Raw genomic sequence first — 19,181 nt, 5'->3', positions numbered from 1 at the left:
AAGTGTGTCAGACAAAAAGAGAGAAAGAGAGAGAATGGAGTTAAAGTTTTTGACAAAGAGAGAGAGAGAGAGAGCGCAACACACATAGGGAGAGCAGCGAATCAATTGTCACTTGTTGCTTCCATTCTCCACATTTCGACTGATAAGCGTTAACAGTTAACGGTATTTTTATTGGGCAACACTTAAAGTTCGTCTCTACATATGTATTTAGTTATTGTAGTTGTTATTTTTGTATTGGCAGCTTCTCGCTCTCTTAATCTATTCCATGCTGCGTGTCGAGTGCGAACGATACGTGGGCAGCTCCAGTGATACCTTGCGTCGCTTGCAGCACCACATAATACTCCAAATCAGGAGCACAATCAGCAACAGCAGCAGAATGGCGCCCAAACAAATGGCAGCGATTGCCGCCTCCGTCAGCACAATATCTCGAACATCAATGTTGATGCTGCGCTGATTGCCCGCTGCGTCGAATGCCGTTAAGGCCACCTTCGGTTCACAGCAGGAGGCCATATAGGTGGCCTTCATGGGCTCCGTGGTGCCGGCCGTATAGTAATTGCGATAGAACAGACCATCCGCGGGCGTTGACTGCAAACGCAATATGCCCGATTGCCAGTCCTGGGCAGTCACATCCAGCGTCCAGAAGCGATCGCCGCAGTTCTGTTCATCGCTCTTCACATAGTCACAGCGATTGCCAAACTCCCAGGAGAGATTGGGACCAGTCGTGTCCTGAAGATATATTAATATGTTATATAAAACTGTGGCTAGCTGTAGAATTTTCTGCAATATACCTGCGCGTCGATGCTGGACACGACCTTTAGGCTAACCGCCAAGGTGGCCGTTTCTGTGCCATAGCTGGTGAATGTGACTCTGTCCGTGGTGCCGGGCGAGGTGCCCGTTGGAGCCAGCACAGTCAGACGCACGGTGCTCGTCTCCCGTGCACGCAAATAGAAGCTGCAGGAGAGAGAAAGAGTTTGCATCAAAAATATTCCAATCTCCAGTTTCATTGCTCACTCACCCCGTTGGGCTTAGCTGCACTAGGAAGCGCCGCTCGTCCGTCACTTGCACCGTTTGATAGACACGCTCCGCACGCATATTGGTTACTTCAAACAGCAGCGTTGCGACCTGACCCGCATTCAGGAGCAGCTGCGACTGAGTATTGAGTTCGATTTTGGTGCCGCAGCGCTGCAGCAACATGGCATTCAAACTGGCGCGCTGTGGTTCGCCCGTGGCAGCGGCAAATTGAGTTTGATTCAGACTCGTCGGTGGCTGCACTAGCTCAGTTTCCGAGAAGGTTTCCACTTCGCTTTTGGGTGAATCCACATCGTTCTCTAGCTTTTCCCGCGACTCCGGAAACTTGAGCTTAGCCGAACGCGCCAAAGAAGCCAGGGGACTCTCGTGCACAGCATGGGAATAGTAGCTATCGATGCGTTTGATAATTTCACCTGTAATCGAGCAAAGAAATAGTAATTGAGCTGACCGGAAGTAGTTTCTAGAAGCAGGATTCCGATAATATTTATGTTGTTGTTGTTGCTGCCGTTGGTGCAGAAAAGCAGCTCTTTGGATGGCGTCAACAATCATTCCGCTCAAATGACGCCCAAGGTTGATACGGTTATCAAGCAAAGGCGAGCAGCGTTATCTCTACAAGCGAGCCCCGAGCACCGGTTAGCTTGTTGTTGTATTTATTTTTGTTTTTCCATGTTTTTTTCGTGGTTCAGAAAACGACGCATCTTAATTATATTTGTTCAGTTATATGCGTCCAGCGCGCTTGCCAAGTTGCCTTTTAATTGATTAGCTGTGTGTTGAAACTTACCAAGGAAAACATCTGCTTTACGCTCGGCGCGTATGAAAACATTGTAAGCGGCACTTGGAGATTCCGGCGTCAGCTGCAGCTTGAGGATTGTTGCCTTGCGCAACTTGTTAAGCGGTACGTAGGCATCCAGTTCATCGGGGCTGGTATTTTGTGTATCATTACTTGACTTAAATTTGACGTGTTTCTTTAAATTGATATCTAAACGAAGACAAAGAGAGAATGTAATGCACACATAAACAAATTAACAGGTGTATTTTTGCCATTCACTGCGAATGGTGTGCACAACAGCTGTTTGGCATGCAGCGTTGCCAGACTGTTGGCCTGCACATTGTGTACATAATCAATATATATTAATTAAATATTGTGCGCTCCAAAATTCCAAAAACGAGTGCACAGAATTGCAGTAAGTTCATGCAGGGAGTTGTGTAATTTATTATCATTAGATATAATTATTAAATATTTGTATATAACAGCTCTTGAGCTGGCAACTCTACGCTGAGCAGCTGCTATGTTATGGCTCTTATTCGTAGTGTTGTTGTTATTGTTGTGCAAGGAAACTACTTCTGCAAAACATTTAACATATAAACGATTGTTTTTCGAATTGTGAAATCAAGCAAATCACAAAAATCATAAATAATTGAATAACGCTGAAGTGTTAAGTGCGGAACTGCGCCATTTAATTTTTAAACAAAGTCAACTTGTTAACTGACATGGCCCGCGGCGTAATATAAGATTACCAATTCGTGTGCATCATCAACAAAGTCGCCTTCGATTTTGGTCAGAGGCTACTTTTGAACTTGGCCATGGCAGTGGGAAAATGCATGCCAGCCGACTAATTGTGTATGTATTTGTCTATTTAATTGTGACTAATGCTGCAACGTCAAAAATTTGGCAACAGTTTAAACAAATGACTATCTAGGTTTTTATGAATGTGTATGTGCGTAAGTGTGTTTAATAAGTTATATGAATTTTATATTGAATATTTTTTAATTTTCATAGTTATAAAAATACAATGTGCAATACATTCAACATTGTGGCAGGCAACTTCAATTGATTTGTACAAAAGGAAAAGGTTAAAACGGCGCTCGCGCTGTATGTGTGCGTGTGTGTGTATGTGTGGTAGCGTGTTCTGTGATTGTGTGCGAGTGGGATTGTGGGCTGTCATCGGTTGCTTGCTCTCTCTCTTTCACTCTCTCGGAATAACTTCCGTAATTCTATAACTGTGTTTATGCCAAAGTTCATAATGTAGTTATGATAAATAAACAGTGCAAATAATGAATACAGCGCTAAGCAAATAACAATGAATGAATAAATATTGAAGGGAAGTAAGAACCGCTCAACTAGGCTTAATATGTTAAGGAATTTTTTAACTGATTTTAGTTAGATTTAATGTCAGCCTTTGACTCATAGAAAGTATAGTTTATCGATTAATTATTGATTATCGCTACACATATCGACTTTAAACTGTAGAATTTTGAGTGGATTTTGAAAATTGTAAGTGAGCTCATCTTGCTTTAAATACTTTCCCCGAGCTGAATTCTATTATATAATCTTGAATATGCTAATATTGAGCTGTTCTTGTTTTCGTTAATTGTCTTTCTATTGCGATAAGCCGCCTTTCACATTCAAATCTGTGCTGAGATAGACAGTACGTGAGTGCTTGAGTCATTGTTGCTTTCAGTCTGGTTGCATTAGCGTAATCTATTTTGGGAGTATTTGAACTTTGCACCCAGACTATGTGGACAGAGACGTTGATGTGTGATTAATACGCAAGTCGTTCGATTCGAGACCAATTTTGATAGCAATCATACAAATAAAATGAATAAAAGTGACTTGTGGTTAGGAAACATTCACAATTTGTGCTGTGTATAGTTGAGAGAACGTTGTGTTAGTAAAGTATTGGAATGTGCCAAGACATGTAGACATAAAAAATATACGAATATTTTATATACTTACGCCTGGGACAAACAAACATAAACAAAGATCGGCAAGTGCAAATTGTTGTAGTTAAACTTGTGCTGGGGTCGGTTTGGAAGCTAAAGTTAAAAGTACGCCGAAAATTTATCGTTTTTTTTTCAGTTACTGCAAAGTTATTTGTGTGTGTCTTTTTTTTTATTGTAGACCCTTAAAGCTAAACATTTATTACTTTCATAAACATAAACATATATCTGCGTCTGTATATAATATTCGAAGAAATTCTTTTGTACTACAAGTTAATGTTAAGTATTTAGCATTAAGCTAGCGTTATGGTTAAGGAAAGCGTTGGAGGAGAGTTTAGTTTTCTTTCTTTTTCTTTTTTTGATATATACATAAAAAAAAAAAAAACAGAGGAAATACAAGTTGGAGTAGGAGTGGATAGGGTAGGCGGTTAGTTAAAATATAAAACTTAAAGCTAAGCACGTATAAATAAGGACATTTGACTCTTGAGACATTTTACAACACTGGCTTTTTAGTAAGGATATTGAGATAGAAATAGGGTGTGTTTGTAAATGGGTTAAGTTAACATATATCGTATATAGAAATACATACATATATAATTATACATATATATAGTTAGCTACAAATCAACTTAAATCAATGCTAGCCTAGGCGTGGCCATACGCTTGTGCCACGAAATTGAAGATCCCTTATTGTTGAACCCGTACACGTTGAACTTTTACAACACTATTAGTATGGAGTACAACCCTGTTTTTGTCTTTCTGATGCTGCTTCAACTCCAACTACTTGGTTAGTACTAATAGAGTGAGATAGCAATAGATTGTGTGATGTGTGTGTGTTTGTGTGTTTGGGTTTGGGTTTGGGTTTATTGGCTGAACTAACCACCGTTGGGCGTTGCCAGTGTGGCACGTCGCATGTTGGCATCGATGCGCACATGTAAACTGGATAGCGTCGTATCAACAGGTAGCTCCAGCTCCTGGTTGCCTTGATACGCATCCGAGACGAGCGTTAACTGCAATTAGACATTAGAGAGAAAGAGAAAGAGAGAGAGAGAAGTGGTTAAAGCATTTATCTAGTTGTTGTTGTTTTTGGAATGTCTAGTTTCCTTTCTATAAACAAATTTGCCCTTCACTTTTCTTTCCATAACCTAGTTTTGCACAAAGATGCAACATCATCAACACAACAAACAACCAAACAACAGCAACTCCAGCAGCCGCAAATCGCGTCGTCGTGCTCTTGAGCACCTGTCTGAAAGGTAATCCAAGCTGCTATTTGCGTCTCACTTGGTTGCTTGGGCAACACTTGTTGCTGCCGCTGTTGTTGCTGTTGTTGTTATTGTTGTTGTCGCCACTTTCAATTTCAACACTTGGCAGCAGGCCGACTACTAGCTGCTAGCTGCTGGCTGTTGGTTGTTGGCTGTTTGCTGAGCTCCATCATAATTTTAATTACACTAATTACGCTCGTACGCTCATTTGTGCTCTTTACCGTATTGCCCGCGATATGCTGTCCATGCTCGGTGCTCACAATATGAATTATTTCGCCGCCCGATCGTATGGCCACCTCGCCCAAAATGCCGCCCACAGCATCTTCCGTCTCGTTCTCATTGGCCGATCGCTCGCCGTACCACAGCATAAACAACTACAAAGAGCGCATGATTAATAACAGTTATTCATGTATTAAGTAACTAACTCTCTTTAAGATTCAATTTACTCACTCGTATGCGTTTCTTAAGCAATGTGATTGCCGCATCCTGCACAATGTCCGTGTGCGGCGGTATGGCGGCTGTCGATATGAATATGGCGCTGTCGTAGGGCACCAGTTCGGCGGCCTGTAGCACGCCCACAAAGGCGTTGCCGCCTTCCAGCTCTTTGGTGCTGTTCAGGCCCGCGATAAACTCTCGCGTATTGTTGAAACTGAAAGCGGAGGGCACACCTAAAACAATCGAATTTAGATTGGAAAAGATTTAACATTGTTGTTTCTGTTGTTTTTTATGATAGTCCATTTTTTTTTTGTTAGTCTGCGTTGTCTGTTTATCTTTATATTCTTCAAAAAAGCATAAAGAATTGGATATCTCAGAAAATTTTAATACTTATAAACTTGAATACGCTTGTTTGATTTATCGATATATAATCTAATTATTATCGAGCATAATATTAGGTAGTTTTAGACTGTCTACCACTCTAGATAAGTTATATAACAATAAATATATAAAAGTTTTCGAGCACTTAAGTATCGATTAATAGTCGTCGATTAAGCTTGCAATCGATAAGTTTTGAAATCAAACTTTACTTCAAAATCTTTATGTAAGGTGTTACTAACATCTTTCTGTTATCGAAATCCATATTTTTCTATACCCCTTCAATTTCTACCATTCATATTATTCTTATGAGCATCGCCCGCTGTTATCGATATCCACTTCAATCGATAAACTTTTCAAGTTACATACCTGAGGCATTCAGCGTGACGAGCACGATTTTAATATTGATATTCTTGTCCTGCAACGCATCTATGTACAGCCGCTTGGTCTGGTCGAGCGATGCTGCCGATGGATCCACTATAACCGCCAGAGGCATGCGTATGTAGACGTCCTTGATGTAGTTGCGCAGCTGATCGGCGGGCAGCAGTTCCGGCTTGGCCAGATGTATGTGCTTCGATTGCTTGCGAGGCGCAGATGTTGTTGGTGTTGGTGTTGTAGTCGTCGTCGTCGTCGTTGTTGTTGTTGTTGTTGTTGTGGTTGGGCTGGGAATGGCGACAGGCGGTGCGTTAGTTGGTACGGCACTGGGTATTGGCTCGGGCCAACCACCAAAGCCGGCGAAACCACCGAAACGTGCCGCCAGCACTGGCAGTGGTGCCTCGGTTGTTTTCGTTGTGCTTGTTCTTGTTGGTGTGCTCTGTATCGTGGTCGTGATGCGATGCTCCGTGCTGTCCAACTCATCGTAGTAGTACTCCACGGAGCTGGGATTGAACGGTTTGGGTTTGTGGCTCACGGGCAGCTGTTGCATGTGAGCTTGGGGCTGTGCCGGCTCATCCCGGTAGATGACGCCCTCTTCCTGATCCTTAGATGGGTTAACGGGCTGCGTTTGCTGCTCCACCATCATATCATCTTCGGCATAGTCGGGCTCCGTGTGAGGAAATCTCTCCGCCTTTGCCTTGCGCACATATTCGGGCACTATTGTCGTTGTGGCTGTGGCCGCCTCCTCCTGTGGCTCTCTATGCTGCTTTTTCGGCTGCTGCTCGGCGTGCTGCTCCTCATCCTGCATCTCCTCGTAGTAGTACTCCTGCGAATGCCTGGCCGGCTTCTCGACCTTAGTCTCCTGCTTCTGTGTGGGCGCATCTTCCATAACCTCAGCTGCCGTATTCTCATCGTACTCTGTGGTGGCCGATGCCGCTGTGGGCGCTGACATCTCGGTGACAGCCGCCGGCACCTTGTCCGTGGTCGATGGCTGCTCCATGGACTGCAGCTCATTGACCGTCTGTGCGGGCAGAGCACTGTCTTCGACCTCAATGCTATTGCGTCGCTGCTGTGTTTCCGTCTCGAGCTCGGCCTCCTGCTGTGCCGGCTCATAGATGTCATCACTGCCGCCAACATCGCCGTCACCCACATCGCCGCCATAATCCTCGCCCTGGGCCTGCAGCAGGGTCAGCAGCGTGAGCAGCCAAAGCCCGAGCAGGCAAATTCTACTCGTTCGCAGTATCATTGCAATGGAATGTGTTTGGGTTGTGATATTTAGTTAAGTCTCCTGCTCGTTATCTCCCCTGACTCGATCAGCATCCAATTCGAAAATCTACAACAAAAATGCACAACAAGAAATGTCATAAATCAAACATTTTTTTGAAAGCTACCAAATGCGACTCTTGATTGATTGACGCTCAGTAAATTGACGCAATTATGCGGCATCATTATTATTATTATTATTAAAATTGATTATTGTTGTTAAATTGCCGTTGTTTTCGTTAGTTTCGACACTTTCGCAATGCGAAAAAGTGAAATGCGCTCACAATTATCCTATTATTCTGTTATTAACAAATATTTTCAATTTAATTATCGTTAATGGAGTCAAAACATGGAAAGGGGCACAAATACATATATATTCGCAGCTTTAAAGTTTGTTGATTCTAATTAGAGAGCGAGGGAGAGAGAAGGAGAAAGAGAAAGGAGAGTTCGGTCAGAGTAAAGATTAACTAAAAATAACAAAGCTCAATACTATTTATAGAGCTTAAATTGGAAATTAGGCGAATTTCGCAGTGGCTTTAGACTAAAGGCAGAAAAAATGATAAATATATTTATTTTTGATTATTGATTTTCGAATGTGAGTTATCGGTTATTGCTTATCGTTTAAAGAGTGCTGCAATATTTTTGATATAACTATATATTTATGTTGTTAATAAATAATAAACAAATCTACCAAAAATTTAAGTATATATTATCCTCTATAATATATAATATAATTCTGCTTTATTGAATAATAGACGCATGTACCTACAAAAATATAAGAATGTTTTAAAACTATATGCAATCATACAGATCTATAGAAAGATGATATCTAGAAAATATCGAATATTTTTACCTATAGCTCTACTTTTATAAATCGGGATAATAACTATTATAACAATTATAATATCTTTCTTTAATAATAACACCTTAGAAATATAATTCGCTACACATAAGCAATTTTTTGCATCTCCACTCTTTGAAATATCAATTTTTTTGGTATTTAGCCAACAATTATTTAACAATTTGCTGCGGCTGCTATTAAAAGCCAGTTAAAAGTAACCAAATATAAAGTAAAATAACAACAATTTACGCTGATCACGCACTTTTCAATTTGAGACTTGATGAACGCCAAGCGAAATATTTTCCAAAAGTCATGTTCATGAACATGAGTCAATGTAAAACATTAAAAGCCAACGAGCAATAAAATGTGCTTTAACAATAGTAGCTCAAAGAAAAAACCAAAAAAACACTGATGGAAATTGAAAAAAAAAAAATTGCTGTGCATAAGCAATTTTTATGAAGGGAGAAAAGTTTTCGTTTTGCCAAAAATATAAATTAATAAAAACAAAAGCCAAACAACTCGTGATTAAATTGAGTAGCGCATTAGAAACTTGTATAAATTGATTGTAAAATGGATGAAAAAAAAAATCAAACAAATCAACTATATGGTCAAGGTTTTTGTTTATATTTATTATGTGTTTTAAAGTTTTATCGAAACCTGCTGCAGCTGCGGAAAACGAAGAGCAGGCGGCGGCGCTTAAGCCGTTGACATTAGCAAATGATTCAAGAGTGAGACGCACAAATGCAAGAAAAGCAACAACAACAATAACATCGACTACCACTTTATGAAGACATGTTTTTATTAGGCCCCATCAAACCAACTGTAAAAAAAACAACTAATAACTAAATAAAACTGATGCCTGAGCTTGATTAAATCTGACGTTTTCAATGGGCTTAGGTACCCTGTAAAAGTTGGACATAATTGACGGCTGTTTAAGATAGACGACTTGTTGAAGGTGATCATATATATATTTACTCTGTAGTAGTTACAAATGAAACGATACGATACGATATATTTTATATAATATATTAAAATATATGCATCTTTGTAAGTAATGAATATTTAATATATTTGTATTTTGTTTTCAAACAAATTCTTTTGTTAATCGAAAATTTGATTGGCTTTTCTTGCTACATATTTTATTACTATAAAAATACTTCCTCTCTGTCTCGCTCTATATTTTGAAGGCTTTATATAAATTAATTTATATTTATTTATTAATCGTATTCTACATGAACTCTATCAGCGCATTGTTTATATTAAGATTCAAAGAAATTCAAGAAATGCCGCAAAAATCTTTCAAAAATCTTCCTCCAATTAAACCTAATATAGAGGGTATTTACTATTCGCAATCTTTTATCTTACATATTGCGAATATGCCTACGCAAGTTCCAATGCTGTTTCGGTCAATTTGATCAACTTTTAACATTTAATTAACTAAATGCAATTAGCACTTGGATTGCGCGTCATGCAAACAATAAATATAAACATATAAAAGGCAAACACTTACATATATACAATATGTATATATGTATATAAATATATGCTTTTATTTACTTTTATTTTGTGGATAAATGCATTTTGCGCTTATTGAGTTCGGGCTGAAGAGCGTCGTCTTGTTTGAATAACAAATTAGCAACAAATCAATTTGAATGATTGATTTCTTGGCTTCGCTTTGGCTCTCCGTGTGGCTCGTGATGTGTGCAACAACGTGGTCAGCTCAAGCGAACAGCTGTCATTAATTAACGACATGCAAAAAATACAATAAAATTTAAAAAAAACAAAAGAAGAGATATACATATATATATGAAACCCCTAAAACTGAAACGTTTTTTATATGCGTGAATAACAACAACAACGAGCATGTGGAAATAAATTAACTTAAAATATTCTGCGTTCGATTTTCTCGTTTTTCGGTATCTTTTTTTGGCAGCTGCTCACGACGCCTTTTTTTTTATTTTATTTATTTTTTTATTTTTTTAATCGAAAATTGATTTGTACATTTTTCAGGCGTTGCAAGGTCAATGCGCATTTCATAAAGCCGGTTCGTTCGTTCATAGAAGAGAGGCAGAATCGAGCTGCTGCTGCTGATGCTACTTCTGTTGCCCTGACATCAAATCCCCTATACGAAATGAGAACTTAAATTCCTCTTAGCGTACGCATTTATAATGATATGCAGTTCCGCTTTCAATGAACGATAAATGCGGAATGCAGCCGAATAACACGTTCGATTTGTCAATCGACTGATTATTGACCTTATCGAAGACGTTCAGCTTTCATTCATGAAACTTCCCAACGAAGTGATTGAGGCACGTAGTACTGCATTCTATGTATATATAAATAAACATATATAGTGTATATTGTATAGACTGTCCAAAGGTTAAACACAGTTGCTAACATTGCACATCATCAGTCAAGCAGTTCATCCTGCCACTTGTCAATATTATAATACTATTTCCTTGCCTATTTATCAGGTTTGAAAATGAATATATTATCCAAGGCCAAGAATAATGCTTTTTGACATAATCATTAAACACTTTGCATATTTATTTATTCAAAAAGAAATGATGTAAAGAAAATGCTATTAAATTTTATATCTGAAGTTATTTGAGAATATTATTTAACGACGAGACAATAAGACGCTGACAATGAACTTTAAAAGCAATTCAATTCAATTCGATATAGCTCGAGGATTGATGAGCTGAAGTCTCGTAACTATTACAAGATTTTTATAGCAACTATTACCATGGAAAATTTAGTTAAATCTCGTATACTAAAGTAAAAATACTTTGTTTTGTTTTTCTATTATCTGCAGTATCCTATTGAATACATAAGATATAGCAGAAGTCAGAGATGCCATATTTAGTTTAAAGTAGTGTCAATCTTTCATTCATATATGTAAATAATAATATTATAATTAATATATTTTCGAGTCTATAGCTATATAAATAAACCATGCTTGAGATCATGATATATCTGTTTATTAACAAGTTTTCACGTCAAAATATGAGTAGGTTATCGATAGAGCTCCCCCGAAAACCTTCCGATTTGATTATCAGGTCTATATCTAAATATAATATAAAATTTAATATTAAATAACAATTATATTAAATTTTTTATTAAAATTAAATATCAATTTCACTTCTGATTTCTGTTTAGAACCAGTCAATTTTTGATAAGCAAGCTATAATCAAACCATAAACAAAATGATAGTTTTAACCAACCAGAAATTTATATGTATTGCCTAGAGAATTCTTTTGCTGATAAGATAAATATTAAAAGACAATCAATTTGCGAGCCTTGCTGATTAGAACCGATTCTAAATGTTCTCTGAAGTCAAAATTGCAGAACTATACATCTAAGATCTAAGGCAATGATATGCAATGATATATATAGTTACCATAATTATATATTTCTATGTATATTATATTTATTTACGTGCCATCATTAAAGGCATTCAAATCTTTGTATCGTTCAAATGAGACGTGCTTATTTTAATCAACAGCAGCGTCAACATCATCAAGATCTTAACTCTGACATCAATCAGAGCTGAAGAGTGAGAGAGGGCGAGAGAGAGAGAGAGAGAGAGATAGAGGAGGGGCGAGCGTGAAGTACATATTTCACTTTTCGATTGCAGCCGACGTGAGATTGTGAATTCTGCGAGAACTGAGCAGAAAACGATTCGCAGTTGAACTGAACCGAACTAAACTGAACTGAACTAAACTAAAGTGTTAGCTCAGACCTCTAATTTGTTTGTTATTATTTATAGGCAATTTATTTTTTTTTTAATTAACGAAAGACAACAGGGAACAGCAAATTACAAAATCAAAGCCAAATGCGTCAGTTCATCAATCAGCCACAGCAGCAGCTGATACTTATTATTATTATTATTATTATTTAAAATTCTATAAACAAATTAGAAACGCGCAATTATTCGAGTTCCCTGTGTTGTGAGTACGAGTGGGCTAAAGGGGCGGGCCGAGGTGGGACGGATGTAATTCAAATAGCGCGTAAGCATTTGAGATATGCTATGACTTTTTTTATTGCCCAGCAAATTAATGAAAAATAATTGCAAAAATTATAAATTCAAATTGCGTTTTTGCACACTTTTCGCTTTATTTCGTATTTGATATACCCTAAGCGTAACAACAGCGGCCAATAGCTCGTTTACTTTGAAGTTTTTGGCAAAGAAATTGATTATGGAAAGTCGACGTTTTGTTTCTAGAATTTTGCATTCACGAAATGTGGCTTGAATAAAATTTAGAAAACTTGAGATACTGTCTAATGAATGCGTAACTATCTAATGATATCTATCTAATTGAGGTTGGTAGTTTGTAAAGTTGCTGAGATAAACGCGGCGAGATGCCTCTAAGTTGAGATATTTCATATTGTATTATTATAAATTTAAATTTATTATATTTAAAATAAATAGAAATTTTACGTAAATATTCAATATTATTTTTACATTTTGAGAGCTTTAAAAAGAATCATAAGAGATAAGTCTTAAAGCGAAAAAATGTATATAGCATAGTACTATAAAGAAACTCAATTTCCTGGCTTGAACATTGTTTTAAACCATTTTTTCACATACTCTGATGCTCTAATGTAATTTAAGGAATCTCTAAAATTCTTGTATTACTTATTAGCCTTTTAATGCTTAGAAATTCACAAACTATTTCTGCCCTAAACCCGTTTACAATGGCAAAACCAGAAATAATCTATTCTTAACTTCACTTTCTATTACAACAAAAATTCAAATGTTTAACTAAAATGTTATTTGAGCTAGCTGTCAACACGCTTTAAACTATATTTTCTACGAAGAGCAGAGAATTTCAGTTAAAGTTCATTATCATCAACTAAATATCATTTAATAATCAATTATATAAAGCCAGCACAACTACAGAGCCAGGGTATCAACCTAGTTTAGCACCTAACACACACACACACACACACACACACACACACACACACACACACACACACACACACACACACACACACACACACACACACACACACACAGAGAGAGAGTGAGACAGAGAGAACCTGCAGTTCGTTGTTTGCTTTCTAGCAAATTGTGTTTGCTTTAGAAACGCAAATAACAACAAAATTGCAATTGCAGTCATAAGATACAATCGGTCTCTGGCATTTGTTTTCAAACCCTTTTGGAAGAACCCACGCGCCGTCGAGCAACAGCAGCAGCAGCAGGTGTTGTTGTTGTTGTTGCTGCTGCTGTTTTATTGTTGATTTTTCTTGACATTGAAATTGCAGTAATTCGTTTGCTGTTTTTTTTATTATTAATTTATTTTCGTATAACTTTTTTGCATTATTATATCGTTTGTGATTTATAAATAACACTTTTTAGATATGCATAAATTTGTGCTCTTCTTTTATTTGACTTTTGGCATTTCGAGCAAAAGATTCTTTTTGTTAGCTTTTGCTCTTGTTGCTGTTGTTGTTGTTGTTGTTGTTGTTGCTGTTGTACCCCTCACACTTGCCTTTTATGCGACTTCTTGCTGACGACGTGGCTGGCTGGACGGTCCAAATTGCATATATTAGCAATAAATTGCGAGTATTATAAATAATTAAGTTTTGTTTTTGTTTTTTTTTTTTTTTCTTCTTTTTTTGAAAGTATGGATAGTTGGCGCTGGCAAACAAATGACTTAGGCAACGAACTTGTTTAGCGGCCGCACTTTATAAGTTATGCGACGATTGAGATTTTTTGCTGTTGTTCAATCAATATGTAAAACGAATGCACTTTATTTATGCATTTTGCGCACTTCTTTGCATTGTTTATGAATTGCCAGGGCTTATGCAAAGCACAATAACAACAAAAATAATAATAATAATAATAATAACAATAAATAAGAAACAATCACTTGCACTTTAGTACAAAGCAGACAGACGAAACTCACGCACACAGAAAAAACTCAAAATTCAGCGTGCTGTTGCGCGTATATTGATTAACCCGTTTAAATTTGTTGTTGTTGTTGTTGTTGTTTTGTTATGGTTTTTATTTTTTGCTTCTTGCTGCTTGCGTTGATTTTATGTTCATTTAGTTGAGACCAACACGTTGCGTGTTGTTGTTGCTGTTGCTATTGTTGAGCTGCTTTTAGCACTTGCGGCCGCGACGACGTCTCAAATGAAACTGAAAGCAGACACACAAAAACAGCGACCAGCGAACGAACGAACGAACAAACCAAACCAAAACCAACTCAGCACCACGATCAGCTCGACTCAACTTGGCTCGATCAGCGCTGCTGACGTCGACGCTGTCAGCAGCCTCAACAGCAACAAGCAACAGCAGCAACAGCAGCAGCAGCAGCAGCAGCAGCCTCAACAGCATTCAATCTCGTTCGCTCTGTTTAGTTGGAATCTTAAGAGCGTGATGCTGATAAAGTGGCAACGTGCTGGCCCCCAAATTTGAATAGGCGCCATATGGATAGAGCTATGTATGTGTACGTGTGCTCTATGTGCGATTATGTAGTATGAGTGCTTAGAAAATATGACGAACGTCAGAATCTTATACAGTTGACGTAGATTGACTATTTAGATACCCATCACAAGATTTGTAGAATTTCTGAAAAGATATATCATCTTTGTTGCTTTTGCTTTTGACTAATGGGCAGAGGAAAATATTTAATATAATTATAGACAGGGGAATTAACTATAAAATAAAATTCACAGTTTTCATTTTTTATATATATTTCATATACATATGCTTAATATAAACTGCTTTGCCTTATATAGACTGATGAAAATCGTATTAAAATTCGTTTCTAATATGTTTTTTACTCAAATCCAAGCTAAACTACATTTAATATTTATTTATTTTGCAACAAAGTTCTTTGCACGTTGACCTTTTTTTTGTCGCCTCCATTAAGCGCATTAAAAATAAGATAAAAATAAATAAAAAATAAATATGCTTAACACAAGTCATCAAAATTCATGCAAAAAAAAAAAAAAAAGATAAATATTTATATATATATAGTAAATTATAATAATGTGCAAGGCGAACTGAGGTCTGTCACACTCTGTAGGAGGAAGTTCGTCTACCCAGGCGCCGCGTTTAAAATGGAGCGTGTATCGAATTTAATATGCTTGCTCTGTCTGCCTCATAAAACTCATAAACATGCCTCCCATGTAGAGCCGGCTACGTTCGATTTGTCTATCAATAAAAACTGACAAAAAACAAAAATCGTACTAAAACTTAATAAATAAACACGGAACTGTTTTGGACATACATTAAACGGAATGATCCAAATCCTATGACTAAAGTATTCCAGTTTGGGTCCAAAACAAAAAAATATATGTAAAATAAAGTAGAAGAAGAAAATTAAAAGTAAACTGGAATTTTGCTTTCTTTGTTGTTGAGAATTTCTTTACGATGAAATCGCTTTGTGGCTTGTTCATTGTGTTGGCGTCTCAAGGTTCTTTCAATGTTGCACTTAAAACTAAAGCGTTTGCAGAATGTTCAGCAACAGCAAACGAGAAATTCTACACGCTAAATATTCATATTCTTTTGTATTTTTACGAGACATTTTCTCAACTCGTTTCCAACTAGAGCAACCACCACAACAATAAAAGCCAAAATGACGCATTTGTTTTGTGTTTATTTTTTTCTTCCCAACTTTCGTGCAAAATTTGAAGGAATTTCTATACAATTCTTTTTTTTTTTTTTTGTACATATCTCTGGTTGGTGTAATATGAGAATTTGATACTCGTATATCGTATGACATATGCCATAGATATACGCTGAGAGAGCAGCTTATCTTTAGCTTTAGGTATCGTACATGAAATGAAATCGCACGTATTCCATCATTCCATTAATTGCAAGTAAATTATCTTGTATAGTATCTTGATAATTATAATATATATTTTTGTATTATCAGTTTCCTTCTCGGTCTGTCGCTTTTGTTTTCCTACTCTCACTCTCTTTGTCTGTCTTCTTCTCTCCTGTCGCTGTATTCCCTCGGTCTTTCACTTCCTCTCTCTCTGACTTCACTCTATATATACCCTCTTTCTCTCTCTATTTCTGCTTCCTCTAGCGCATCTCACTACTCTCTACCTTTTTCTCTCTCTCCATCTTTATCTCTCCCTCAAGATCCTATGTCGAAAAAGATATCATATATAAATTAGTCATATATCATATTTCTAATTTGTTTGTTAACAACAATGCCTACCATATTTAGCAAGTGTATTAAATCTGCGACTTTATTTTTTGCTATAAATGTTCTCTTATTTTATTATGCTTTTTACTTAGCCTTTTTATTTTTATTTTATTTTTTTTTTGTTTTGTTTTTTTTTTTTTTTTTTTTTTTTGCTCGCGCTTTTTCAATGAAGTTGTCGCTTTTTATGACAACAACAGCAAATTATGCGTCCATCTCATCTACTTGTTGGGCAAATTATTAACCGGCATTATTATTGTTGTGGTTTTTGCTTAAAGTTTTTTTTTTTTTTTCTTAAAAGAAAAAAACGTGTACGCGCTGTGACCTACGTGCGTTCCTCAAAACTTCCTCAATGTGCCTGAAGAGTTGTTGGTTGCGTCTTTGAAAATTTTTTCTTTTCTGCGGTTCGTTGAATTTATTATTGCAACACTTAGTTTATGACACACTTGTGTGTATACATACATATATATTTATGGCATACATATGAAATTATATTTTAAAAATAAAAATAAATTCAAGAAAGAATCTACTTAAATCCTATTGAAAAGTCACTCAATTATATAGCAAATACGAAATCGTAAAGTTTACACATATACATAAATACAGATATATATAATTTATTAATAAAACCACATCGTTAAAGAAAGCTGGAAATCTTGAATGAATTCGACATATAACTGGAATCTCTTACCCACTCCTTTGATAAGATACGTATTTATATAATGTTATGAATTTCAGCTTTATTCACTTAAATTTCACGCTCTATTATTCATTTATTATTATTTTGTTTTTTGTAAATTATATATTTTATTTTATTTTTTTTTTTTTTGCTTTTTACAATCAATTTATTTATTGCACATTTTGCGTTGAGAATTTATTCGCCTCACGCAATTTTCATGCATTTTGGGCTTTCGTTAAATGTTGAATGTTGAAATTTTTTTGGTGTTGTTATTGCATTTTATTTTGCACAATATTGTTGTTGTTTTTATTTAAAGGAAGTAAAATGTAAAAACCCAAATATACTGATTGACTTTAAATGTTTGGCAATCGTTTCGTGAATCTATATAGTACACTCGCAATATGTATTAATTTACTTGATTAACGCTAAATTTTTGATGATCGATCGATCGAGCGATTTGATTGAAAACACACTTATAAACTCGAATTTCGATTATATTTCTTAATTTGTTGTTGCTTGGTAGATGCTAATCAATCAAAAAATTTACCAACTTGTTGCATTCGCTGCCCAATAAACGTTTCACACTCTTCGAGCTGGTGAGAGGCAGTGTTAGTCGCGATTATATGTATATGGTATAATATATATCCTTACGTGGGTGAGCACAATTTATTATTATATATATATTCTTGAATACTGCTGTACGAGCTAACGATCGTAACGATACTAAAACAACGTTTCCTAATTACACGCCCTTTTGTAGTCGCAGCTCATCAACTTGACTTATAGTTGTGCAATTGTCTGTACATGTGTGTGTATATGTGTGTGTTTAAATTTGAGCGTGTCTCATAAATTGTTTAAATATTTAGCAATTGGTTGCAAGCGGACATAGGCATAATACGCTGCAAACAGAGCGCACCTTATTGATAAGATTATACTGCTAAGAATCTATAATGGAATTACCAGGCAGTTGCCCGAAATGCGTCACAAGGCCGCTGACTCTGAGAGACTTGAAACTGGGTGTGTATGTGTGTGTGTGTGTGTGTGTGGCTTTTGGGCTGGGGTGGAACTAGACATATTTTGTTTTGGAATTACCCAGCTAACAGAGTTTAACAGGCATGAAGCCTTAAAATGAAAAAAAAAGCATTTCACTTGAATTTGCAGCTACCTGAGTTCGTTCTCTAAGTCTTTTGTATTTGTGCCTGCCTCTTGGATTAGGGGCATGACTGCCGGTTTACGATGCTTGCCGGGCATGGAATGTGCTGTGAAGTAACGCTCTAATCAATCGAATTCGCAATGTGGTTAAAGTTCAAATTATTTGTGGAATTACGAAATGGGGGCATAGCAGTGTGACGGAGCCCTGGACAATATTTGTAGGAACTCATTTGAGTGAGTGTTATAGATGCGTGCCTACATAGTATATGAGTCAGATCTGACTTTGAAGCCTTTAGCAAGAAGAAATTATAATGAAAGCGGAAGGAACTCCGTTGGTTAACTATACGATATGAAATATTTGATAATAATATAAAAATAAGAAATCATTTATAAACGGAATCTTGAATCTGAATTAGAGCAGTAGGAAGCAAAATAATGCTGACTTTCCTTTGTATCAACCAGTTCATCTGAGCTGAGCTGAGATCTTGACAGAAAGTATTATATCTAGTTCAAACTGGTTCAGCTCATTTAAAAATAATTCTTAGCAACTAAATCGAAAACTACTTTTACTTAATTATACATCAGCTCTCTCATCAACTGCCAAAACTTAAAGCTCTAACATTTTACATATATTAGCCGCAATTATATCTCACTAATCGACATTATTTTTGGCCTTTACGAAATGTTCTGAAGTGAAAATGCCAAGTGTATAAATGGCTTCGACAACATTAAGAAAACAAGATAAAAACAAACAAAAAATGTTGAACATTTTCATCATCATCGTCTTCTTCTTCTTTTTCGTCATCTTCTAGTGTTTTGTTGGTTGTTTTTTGGGCTCTTGTTGTGATGGTTATAGAAAAATCGTGCATTTTATTTAT

At 36.5% G+C, this 19,181-nt stretch overlaps 2 protein-coding genes across 13 annotated transcripts in view; one reads left to right on the top strand and one right to left on the bottom strand.

Moving 5' to 3' along the window:
• The window catches only part of PAPLA1 (Phosphatidic Acid Phospholipase A1), a 30,013-nt gene that overhangs the window by 435 nt on the left and 10,397 nt on the right, over window positions 1-19,181 (top strand). The gene's annotated exons all lie outside the window — the stretch shown is intronic.
• On the bottom strand, window positions 150-17,819 carry LOC108649320 (RAS oncogene family member Rab5). 8 transcript variants are annotated; one of them, XM_089257777.1, is made up of 9 exons: window positions 17,803-17,819; window positions 6,195-7,533; window positions 5,463-5,680; window positions 5,234-5,386; window positions 4,631-4,760; window positions 1,811-2,008; window positions 1,016-1,442; window positions 789-951; window positions 150-726 (listed from the first exon to the last, which is right to left on the bottom strand). In XM_089257777.1, exons 2-9 carry the CDS (start codon window positions 7,444-7,446, stop codon window positions 259-261), a joined length of 3,009 nt encoding a protein of 1,002 aa, XP_089113903.1. In that variant the 5' UTR covers window positions 7,447-7,533; window positions 17,803-17,819; the 3' UTR covers window positions 150-258. The 8 variants fall into 8 exon arrangements, with proteins under 8 accessions (XP_089113903.1, XP_089113898.1, XP_089113897.1 ...); XM_089257772.1 differs by lacking the exon at window positions 17,803-17,819 and adding an exon at window positions 17,164-17,281 and having other exon boundaries at window positions 6,195-7,544; XM_089257771.1 differs by lacking the exon at window positions 17,803-17,819 and adding an exon at window positions 13,803-14,500.

Source organism: Drosophila navojoa, chromosome 3, assembly GCF_054131105.1.
Source record: "Drosophila navojoa isolate 15081-1374.11 chromosome 3, UAZ_NAV_1.0, whole genome shotgun sequence".
Taxonomy (NCBI): domain Eukaryota; kingdom Metazoa; phylum Arthropoda; class Insecta; order Diptera; family Drosophilidae; genus Drosophila; species Drosophila navojoa.
The sequence above is the reverse complement of the archived record's forward strand: the minus strand, read 5'-3'. Positions and strand labels throughout refer to the sequence as shown.